Source organism: Pholcus phalangioides, unplaced genomic scaffold (genome assembly GCF_987345545.1).
Source record: "Pholcus phalangioides strain wild (caught in Gottingen) unplaced genomic scaffold, Ppha-v1.0 ptg000010l_1, whole genome shotgun sequence".
NCBI lineage: Eukaryota > Metazoa > Arthropoda > Arachnida > Araneae > Pholcidae > Pholcus > Pholcus phalangioides.
In genome coordinates this window covers 31,659,893-31,671,037 of record NW_028301603.1, presented here as the reverse complement: position 1 = coordinate 31,671,037, position 11,145 = coordinate 31,659,893, and the positions used below count along the sequence as shown (strand labels likewise).

Sequence of the window (11,145 nt, the reverse complement as noted above, 5' to 3'; positions counted from 1 at the left end):
TAACGCGTTTCGGCGCCCCTTCTCATTTCGCGCCCGGTGCAACTGCACCGGTCGCACTGCCCTAAGACCACTCCTGCCTGCTGATATTATTTCTCATTGATTCTGATATCATTTCTCATTGATTCTGATATCATTTCTCATTGATTCTGATATCATTTCTCATTAATTGTGAAATTATTTCTCATTAGTTCTTAAACAATTCCTCTTAATACTCATGAAATAATTCTTTTCATCGTAAAGTTACTTCTGATTAATTATGAAATCATTTCCCTCATTAATTTTTAAACTATTTCTTATTCATTTTTAAATTATTTCCTAATTAATTTTTGAATTATTATTCAATTATTTTAAAATAATCTCCATTAAAAATTTGAAATCATTTCTTTATATTTCTCATTCTGGAAATATTCCTTTCATCAATTCTGAAAACAATTCGTCCATTAATTCTGAAAATATTAGTCATTAATTTTTAATTATTTGTCATTAATTTCAAATTAGTTATTAGTCGTAATTCTGGAGTTATTAGTCGTAATTCTGGAGTTATTTGTCATTAATTATGGAATTATTTGTCATTAATTCTGGAATTATTAGTCGTAATTCTGGAATTATTTGTCATTAATTCTGGAATTATTTATCATTAATTCTGGAATTATTTATCATTAATTCTGGAATTATTTGTCATTAATTCTGGAATTATTTGTCATTAATTCTGGAATTATTAGTCGTAATTCTGGAATTATTTGTCATTAATTCTGGAATTATTAGTCGTAATTCTGGAGTTATTAGTCGTAATTCTGGAGTTATTTGTCATTAATTATGGAATTATTTGTCATTAATTCTGGAATTATTAGTCGTAATTCTGGAATTATTTGTCATTAATTCTGGAATTATTTATCATTAATTCTGGAATTATTTATCATTAATTCTGGAATTATTTATCATTAATTCTGGAATTATTAGTCGTAATTCTGGAATTATTTATCATTAATTCTGGAGTTATTAGTCGTAATTCTGGAGTTATTTGTCATTAATTCTGGAATTATTTGTCATTAATTCTGGAATTATTTGTCATTAATTCTGGAATTATTAGTCGTAATTCTGGAATTATTTGTCATTAATTCTGGAATTATTTATCATTAATTCTGGAATTATTAGTCGTAATTCTGGAATTATTTATCATTAATTCTGGAGTTATTAGTCGTAATTCTGGAGTTATTTGTCATTAATTCTGGAATTATTTGTCATTAATTCTGGAATTATTAGTCGTAATTCTGGAATTATTTGTCATTAATTCTGGAATTATTAGTCGTAATTCTGGAATTATTTGTCATTAATTCTGGAATTATTTGTCATTAATTCTGGAATTATTAGTCGTAATTCTGGAATTATTTGTCATTAATTCTGGAATTATTTGTCATTAATTCTGGAATTATTAGTCGTAATTCTGGAATTATTTATCATTAATTCTGGAATTATTTGTCATTAATTCTGGAATTATTTGTCATTAATTCTGGAATTATTAGTCGTAATTCTGGAATTATTTGTCATTAATTCTGGAATTATTAGTCGTAATTCTGGAGTTATTAGTCGTAATTCTGGAGTTATTTGTCATTAATTATGGAATTATTTGTCATTAATTCTGGAATTATTAGTCGTAATTCTGGAATTATTTGTCATTAATTCTGGAATTATTTATCATTAATTCTGGAATTATTTATCATTAATTCTGGAGTTATTAGTCGTAATTCTGGAGTTATTTGTCATTAATTCTGGAATTATTTGTCATTAATTCTGGAATTATTAGTCGTAATTCTGGAATTATTTGTCATTAATTCTGGAATTATTTATCATTAATTCTGGAATTATTAGTCGTAATTCTGGAATTATTTATCATTAATTCTGGAGTTATTAGTCGTAATTCTGGAGTTATTTGTCATTAATTCTGGAATTATTTGTCATTAATTCTGGAATTATTAGTCGTAATTCTGGAATTATTTGTCATTAATTCTGGAATTATTTATCATTAATTCTAGAATTATTAGTCGTAATTCTGGAATTATTTATCATTAATTCTGGAATTATTAGTCGTAATTCTGGAATTATTTATCATTAATTCTGGAGTTATTAGTCGTAATTCTGGAGTTATTTGTCATTAATTATGGAATTACGTAATTCTGGAATTATTAGTCGTAATTCTGGAATTATTTGTCATTAATTCTGGAATTATTTGTCATTAATTCTGGAATTATTAGTCGTAATTCTGGAATTATTTGTCATTAATTCTGGAATTATTTGTCATTAATTCTGGAATTATTAGTCGTAATTCTGGAATTATTTGTCATTAATTCTGGAATTATTTGTCATTAATTCTGGAATTATTAGTCGTAATTCTGGAATTATTTGTCATTAATTCTGGAATTATTAGTCGTAATTCTGGAATTATTTATCATTAATTCTGGAATTATTTGTCATTAATTCTGGAATTATTAGTCGTAATTCTGGAGTTATTTGTCATTAATTCTGGAATTATTAGTCATTAATTCTGGAATTATTTGTCATTAATTCTGGAATTATTTGTCATTAATTCTGGAATTATTTGTCATTAATTCTGGAATTATTAGTCGTAATTCTGGAATTATTTATCATTAATTCTGGAATTATTAGTCGTAATTCTGGAATTATTTATCATTAATTCTGGAATTATTAGTCGTAATTCTGGAATTATTTGTCATTAATTCTGGAATTATTTGTCATTAATTCTGGAATTATTTGTCATTAATTCTGGAATTATTAGTCGTAATTCTGGAATTATTTGTCATTAATTCTGGAATTATTAGTCATTAATTCTGGAATTATTAGTCGTAATTCTGGAATTATTTGTCATTAATTCTGGAATTATTTGTCATTAATTCTGGAATTATTGCTCATTTATAACTGAAATAATTTCTCTCATTAGTTTTGAATTTATTTCTATATAATCAACTCTAAAATAACTTCTCATCAATTCTGAAATTATTTCTCTTTAATTTGTTTCAGACGAATAATTGAAAATTATTATTTTTTGGGGAAGCAACAGATGAACGTGTGAAATTTGGCGAGATTATTGGCGACTTCTAAATGCTTTTCACGGATCGTGGTGGGATGTGGAGTTGGATGAACGAAAAAAATCGATAGTGTCAGCTGCTCTTGCGCCTCTTTTATCGCCCGACAGAGAGCGCGCGACTTGCATCCACGCAAAGCTCTGGATCCGGGCAAATAACAATAAAGCGAGGGATAAACATCATTCTGGGTCATTGGTCTCCTTCTGGCTCCTCTCCTCGTCGCAATGTTGCGCAAGGACAACAACAGCGGGGACGACGTAGTCAACTTCGACGGCAAGATGAACGGCAAGAACATCATCCTGACGTCCGAGTCGAGCATGATGGCCACGGGGACCAGCGCCGACCAGCCGGGGAGGACGAACGGCATCGTGCCGAACCGCAAGCAGCACAAGAAGCTGGTCAGGCTGCTGACGGTCGCCGCCTACGTGTTCTTCGTGTCGCTGGGGGCGATCGTCCTGTCGCTGTACTACGTCTTCCTGTGGGACCCTCAAATGGACAAGGTCAGCAGGAGGTTCACGGCCACCGAGCAACTGTCCACGTCGGGCCTGGAGTTGGTGGCCTCGTCGACGCCGCAGTCGTCGTTCGGCGGGAGGCAACGTGTCCAGCTGCTGGACGTGGCGGGCTCTCCTCCTCCTCCTTCGTCGAGCCCGATGACGACGACAACGACCACTACGACGACGACCACCGCGACTGTGGAGTTTTCTGCTTCGCCTGAAAACTCGGTGCTATCATTTCGCGCCGCTACTGCGAACGTGACCGAATTTCACCTCAACTGAGAATTCCCATGGTGAGTACTTTACGGGCCGCCACCCACCCTCAAATTATTCACGATTTGTATAGTATAGAAATTAGAGGTTCTTAAACCTTTTCCCACCCACGGAACAGTGCCGTCTTAAGGCATGGGCTCGCCCGGGCACGACCCAGGGGGCCTCAAGTGGAAAGGGGCCTCACAAAAATGAGATCTGATTGAGATTTTCGAGAATTTACCTGGTAGGGCCTCAGACAAATCATTTGGCCCGGGGGCCCATGATGCTCTTAAGACGGTCCTGCCACGGCACACCCCTTTCCCTAATCAACGTTTACCCGCGGCTCCCCCAGAGAGCAGTTTAACAACGAATCTCTCTTCGAAAAACCTTGACAAAGGTTAGTATAGCATCAGGGCGCCGCTCAGTGGCTTATTTAAATGGAGAGGGCTTAGCCCGGGGCTGCAAGTTCAGAGAGGCGGAAAATGTGATTAATATTGGAGTGACCAAAAGAGTGACTTAGAGAGTGCATCACATGAGAGGGATAAAAGGGACGTGACTTATAGAGCGAGTGAGCATGGGAGTGACCAAAAGAGGTATTTAGTATGCGTGAGAGTGGGAGTTACCGAAAGAGAGTGACTTAGAGAGTGAGTGAGCATGGCAGCAGGGCCCAACTTAGGCAGGTGCGCAGGGTGCAGCCGCACCGGGTCACTAAACGGATAAAAAGTGGATAAAAAGGCTTTGATTACGTTTTGAATTTAATGTCCGTAACGTTTGACTAACGTTAACAAAGCAAATAGCTTAAAATTCTGTCCAAGACCCAAGATCCTCCACAAGGGAGGAGGGGGGGGGCTGACCAACGCCATCTGCAGTCTGCTGTAGACGGTGTTGGACTGACAGGGCTTTTGCCTAGCACGATTCTCTTATCACTTCCCATTTTTTTTTATACCATAAATTTACTACGGTGAGGTGCCCGCCAAAGATCCTAGCCTTGAGGCTCTGCTGCAGGATGTGGGGGGGGGGGGCATGCCAAAACTTATAAAATCAGGCATCGAACCTTCTGCTCTGGGATTTTTGCAGGAACCCCCCACACACACACAACTCAAGAGAGGGCGCTAAACCTCTCCTTTAAAAACTATTCGAAATTACACGATGAAGGCATAATGACATCATAAACAAAAAAAAACACCAGCTTCAATTTGGGCACAAATACATCACATTCCAGAATAAGTCACAGGGCTGTCTTAACGCGCATGGGCCCACAAGTGCAAGGCTTGAGAGCTACCCCTCCCCACCTTCCTCAAAGGATTCAAGTGCATAGAGAGCCTCGCAATGCGATGTGGTATAATGATTTTCAGAGTAAGAATATAATCGGTAGGTAGATACTGCATCTCTCCAGCCTGGGGGATGGGGGAGAAAGTTAGTTGATCCGGGGGCCCATTTTACTGTTAAGACGACTCTGCTCCATCACTAGACTCAGGGGCCCACGGGCTCATATCAATATTAAACTGCAGGCTTCCATCTATGTATATCCTATTCTGGTCTTGGTCAGCGGCCTCATGGACCCACGGACTCGTATCATAAACCACAGGCTTCCTCGTCCTCAGGCACTGGCCTCATGGGCATTATTGAAGTAGTATTGATAAGTGGTTTTTTTTGTTTTTTTTGCGAATAGCCTTTGGACAGTTTGAGGGGTTCTCAAACTGTTCTCCGCCAACCTATTTTGTAAAAAACCTTTGTCAGCGTCACCACTTGGAGGCGCCTCTGACAAAGGGGTTTTTCAAAATCCGACCCCTAAGGAGGTTCAAATATTATACAGGGAAATCATACCGTTAGTCAGTATTTTTATATTGCAAAGCAGTTGGATTTTAACAAAATTCAACCTTTTATGGTAGGGGGGAACTCATAAGGGGAAGGGCAATTCTAAGTTTATATGGAGCAATCACCGCTTAGCCCAAACCACTGAAGCTATCAAAGGGGGCCGTTCAAGTATTACGTCAGCAAATTTTTACCCTTTTTTGATCCCCCTCCCCTTTCCTGTCAGCTCTGCCCCCTACCTCCTCACGCACATTGGTGTGATCAGAGACGTACACGGGGGGCATAGGGGCTCATTCTCCCCTCCCCCCCTTCCAGACGATCAAAAATTTATTTTTTGAATGCAAAAAAATATTTGAAATTTCGAAAGAAAATACCTTTACATGTGCTATTATAATCAATTTCTGTTAATTTCAATGTTATTTGAAGGGTAAGCGCTCAAAATTTCTTTTTTAGAAATTCATTGCGACCCACCCTCCGAGCAAGAGGTCCTCAACCTTCTTCTAGTCGCGATCACCACTTGTACCAATCATCAAAAGAAGAGCACCAGTACGGGGAGTTTGACATACGAATGCATGCCTTGAGTGCAGTTGGTACAAAGCGAGCGGTACAAAATCGGACACGAGTATTGACCAATCTATGTGCTTCAGGGAGCACCGTGGTGCTCGCGAGCAACGGGTTGAAGATGCTTGCTCTAGGTCATATATTGTAAACCCATTACCCGTGGGTCAAATGTTGCCCTCGAGTGTTATCTGACGCGGCCTGCCTTCTCAAACCTAATTTTGTAAAAATGAACTAAGCGGCACATTTACAGATCGCTACTTAAATGGTCCGCGGAATAATTGCGGATATCTTCAGTGATACTTGGCACAGTTCCAGATCACTTAAGCGTCCCGGACACATTTCCAGATCACTTGGATCCGCGAAATATTTAGAGATCACTAAAGTGGCTTTAGAGGACATAATGTTAGTTCAGGTGCCCACAAGTTAACGAAAGGTTTTCTCGTTTTTGGCGCACAGAGTAAGATGAAATTAAGAATATTTCATATTTTTATAGAATGATGAAGTAAGCATCACTCACCCCCCCCCCCCGCCATCAGAAGTCAGCAAATCGGACCCCCCCCCCCCCCGATGAAGTACGTAATACTTGAATGACCCCAAATATGAAATTTGGTGAGTATTATATTTTACAATATAGACTCCCTAAGACGGGAGAATTGAAATTTTGAAGTTCTGTCAATCTAAACAGTCGAATCCCGTTTTAACGAATACCGTTGTAGCGAAAATCTCGTTTCAACGAAAACGTTTTCAAATACCCCAGATTAGTTTACATAAATACAAATGCAACGCCACAACAGGCAAAATGCCCAACGAGGTGGCTGAGAAAAATTGAACAAATACCTGGAATTCCTTTATAACGAAATTTCATTGTAATGAAGCGATTTCTTTGGTCTCTTGTAAGTTTTCTCTGTTTCCCGTAAGTTCGTTACAACGGGATTCGACTGTATTAATGAAAAATATGTCAATTCATTAATATAGACACCCATATTCCTATGATCCATATTATCCTTTAATGGACCCTTGACATTTGATAGAAACCCCCAGACTAAGATTTTTAGGAGGCTTCTCCTATTGATTTTCAAGGAAATGTATAGCTCTAAGTATTGGAAAAATAAATAAGACCAATACACCAGAGGTTCTCACAACCCTATCAGCCTTTCCTGGGGAGGGGGACAAGGTCTTAACAATACTATGAGCCCTCGGAAAAAATATTCTCTGGGAACGTGTCCCTATCAGACTTCAGGTCCCAGCCACCCCTACTCAAAATATTTTTCTATGTATTAGGCATTATTTTGTTTTGCATATAAGGCTCGTTTACATAAGGCTTCCTATCCACCTGAACTACTCGGCGCCCACACGTTAAGACGGCCCTTGCACTCTGGAAACTCCTCGGAAAGGTTCTGCGACGGACCCGAATTCCGAGGTTTCAGAGGGGGGAGGGGGAGCCCATAAATTTATTTTCGTCAAATTTATAGAGCAAAAACGAGTTAATCTCTGGGCCAAATCCCCGTCTTATCTCTCGTTGTGTGGGGGATGCCGCATACATATAAATGGAGTATTGGAGAGGGTTTCTCGCGCTCGCGCAGCTAAATGACGAAGCAAGGCCCTGATGGTAGGAGACCCCTTCTTTGATGCAGGGGGGTCCCGTTGATCCACTCGTAAAGATTCCAGTGTGCTTATCCGTCGTTTGATATAATATTCAAGCAATAATATCGTTACTTGCAGTGCTTCTCAACTTAAGGGTACGTGGGTACCCCAGCTGTTCTGGAATGTGGAGGGTGGGGCAAAGGCAGAAAGAAGGGCGGGGGGGGGTCTCCTACCATCAGGGTCTTGCTTCGTCATTTAGCTGCCCGATGCGAGAAACCCTCTCCAATAAAATGGGGACGCAGAAAGCTGGAAAGAAAACACAGATGTTGAGAAATGGCGTGCCAATAACCAGGGCCGTCTTAAGAGCCTCATGGGCCCTCCATGCCAAAGTGATTTTTCTGAGTCCCTGCCTGGAAAATTCTAAAAAAATTCCACTTCTTCTCGTTTTTCTGAGGCCCCTCTTCTCTTGAGGCTCTCGGGCCGTGACCAGGTGGGTCCGAGTGGCATGGTGGTAAGATGCTCGTCTACCATCATGAAGGTTGTTGTCAGGGTCCCAGGTTCGAACCCAAGGGAGGATATAGATAAGATATTTCCCCTAACGAACTCGAGGCGACCACCGATAGACAGCGCCTTCACTTCCAACCCATCTCACTAATGGCAGTAAATTGCAATATAGCGATATGGCCAGAGTTGGTGTTTGGTGAAGAAGTAGTAGTAGGTGGGCCCATGCGTTAAGACAGCACTGCCAATAACCATAAGACGAGTGCGACGCCCTTTTTAATCCAGTAGAACTCAGGCCTTGAGCCATCATGGACAACTGGGGCATTTGTCCAGAGTCCCAAAATTTCAACATTCACCGAGAGCCATCTTCATCATATCCCCCCCCGCACTGCAAATCTATCTCCGCTTATGTTGGTGACCAAACAAACGAAATGGGACTGAGACTCATTCATAACAGGTTGAAATTGCTTAGAAGCAAGTTGAAACACCCCGCCCCCGGTGTACGATATCATTACTAATTCATAATTTGAATTTCATTGTATCTTTAAGAATCATTCGCGGATCCACAGCAGTGTGTCAGAGTAATTCCTACGTCCCGTATTTTACGGAAAAGAGTCATTTCCCCCATATTCACCGCCATGAAGTGGATGGGCCCTTTATGGATCCACGCCTGCCCAGAAGGTCCCCAAGATTTTCTCTTCATGTTTGGGAAAGAAAAATAATTATGAAAATTGGCAGAACCGAAGCTTATACGAATATGGTGGGGATGAGTTGCTATAATTGGTTCGGACAGAGCGATCGAAAGGGTGATTGTTTACTTCAAACGGGAAGTGAGACGTCGCCCGTCTGTATACACAAACACATTAACACATGTGCAACCTTCTCTTTACTCGTTATTCGCCATGAAAAAAACCACAAAAAACGGCTGGAAAGCGAAGGAGGTTGTTTCTGTGAAATGGTGCCGTTGACAGGGACCCGACGGCATAACGGATCTATTGGCAAATTTCGAAAAGGTTCTGAGCGTTTTTTTTGGTAAGAAAATATGCTGATATGTTTATTCTTTTTTACACCATGCTAAAATGGACGTTCTGGAGCAACACGAGGAAGGTTCAATGTCCTCTACTGGCACGATTTTGCTTCTAACGTAATTAGTGCATTTCAGAAATTTTAAAGCCGTGTTTTCCTAGAAGCAGGTTTCCTGTGCACGCGCAACGTGATTCGCCCAGCGTGACACGCCGTCCACTCACCAATAAGAAAAGCGGCATGACTGTTTTCCTACAGAGCGCGATACGCCTCACGACAGCGCTTTACGTCGGGCGTGATTGGCCGACTGCTTCTGGGGGAGTCAAACGCGTCCTGCGCCGCGCGTTTTGCCGATGTTCTCTTCACTCTTGTGTGTTTTCTTTCCCTTCCAACCGGAGCATGCAGACGACAGAGTAGCTGATGCCAAGGCCATACACTATAATATAGCCGCCCTGATCTGATGCGCCACGCTGGGAAAACACAAACGCTCAGCGTAATTATGTAACGCGTTTCTGCCGGCGCAAAATGGTCTATTATTCGGTTCACGCGGCGCAAGAAACCTATTCCTAGGAAAATCCGGCTTAAAGACGGGTCCGCACCTGGCTATTCTGAGCTGTGGAAAACCGGTTTTGTCTGGGTGACACTATGCAAAAATCGACCAATAAAATTTCCCACGCTGTGCTAGCCACGCCTCAAGACCGGTTTTTCGTGCGGGTTAAAGCCGCGTAACTACGGGTGTGGATTCAGCGCTCGAGAGGTTGGGAAAACGATAAATTCCTTATAAATGTCTCATCAATGTCCACGACTCGGTATGATGCCTTTGATAGTATGAAAACAGAGAACTTGCTTGAATTTGATCCACTGGCTTTTGGACGCAATATTACGTCCTTGACCGTAAAGTGGTTGAAAAATAGAGATAAAGTTTTTCCTTCTGCTCAGAAACATTTTGGAATGACCTAATATTGTAGTTCCAAATCGGATTTCTTGAAGAATAAGTTGTACTGAAACGTGAAAGGGGGGGGGGAATTCCGAGAATGTTGATTGGTGTGTTAGTGATGATGATTACTACTATCAATCAGTATTAGTGATTATTATTTTTTTTTACCTTCCAGGATCGATTGATCAGCTGTCATTGTATGACCGGAATTCCGCCGGACGCGCGGAACTGTACACAACAACCTGAGGAAATACTTCGTGCCGATACAATCTAATGATGGGTCGTGGATCATTGTGAACTTTTTTGTTGCTCCTTGCTATAAAACATTAGCGACTCGCAAGGTGTAGCTTGCCAAAAACTGGATTCGCAGGAATGTTATATTCAGTGACGATTCGACTCTGGCTCCAATTTAATATGCTCCAACGTTTTCTCCTTCGTATTAATATGTAATTGTAATAAAGTGCTTTTTCGTCTTCCTCTCAATAGTTTATCGTGTTCTAAAATTTTGTGTCTTTTTTTCAATCGACGTTGCGGTATCTATTAAAAATTTTCAATACTAGAGGCCGATACAAAACTACTGACGCAGAGCCGCCCTTAGGGGCGTGCGAAAGGTGCGGTCTCACTGGGTGGGAACCCGCGGTTTGAGGGAGCTCCGCACTTACGGTAGTAGAAGTGAAAAAATATAAATACATTTTTCATTCAAAACGAGGTGCCTGAGGTTCAATTGATTTGATTCTGTAATTTTCATCAATTCTGGAGTTATTTCTTACATCCATTTTAGGATATTCACTTTCATTAATTCTGAATTTTGATCTCAATCCGTCTGAATTTTTTCATCATGATGTGTCCGGGATTTCTTCTATTAATTCCGAATTTT

At 40.2% G+C, this 11,145-nt stretch overlaps 1 protein-coding gene across 1 annotated transcript; it reads left to right on the top strand.

Annotated features, from left to right (window-relative positions):
* Positions 1-3,214: 3,214 nt before the first annotated feature.
* Positions 3,215-10,751, top strand: LOC149081279 (uncharacterized). Its single transcript, XM_089237320.1, has 2 exons — positions 3,215-3,888; positions 10,444-10,751. Exon 1 carries the CDS (start codon positions 3,326-3,328, stop codon positions 3,875-3,877), a length of 552 nt encoding a protein of 183 aa, XP_089093446.1. The 5' UTR covers positions 3,215-3,325; the 3' UTR covers positions 3,878-3,888; positions 10,444-10,751.
* The last annotated feature ends 394 nt before the right edge of the window (positions 10,752-11,145 follow it).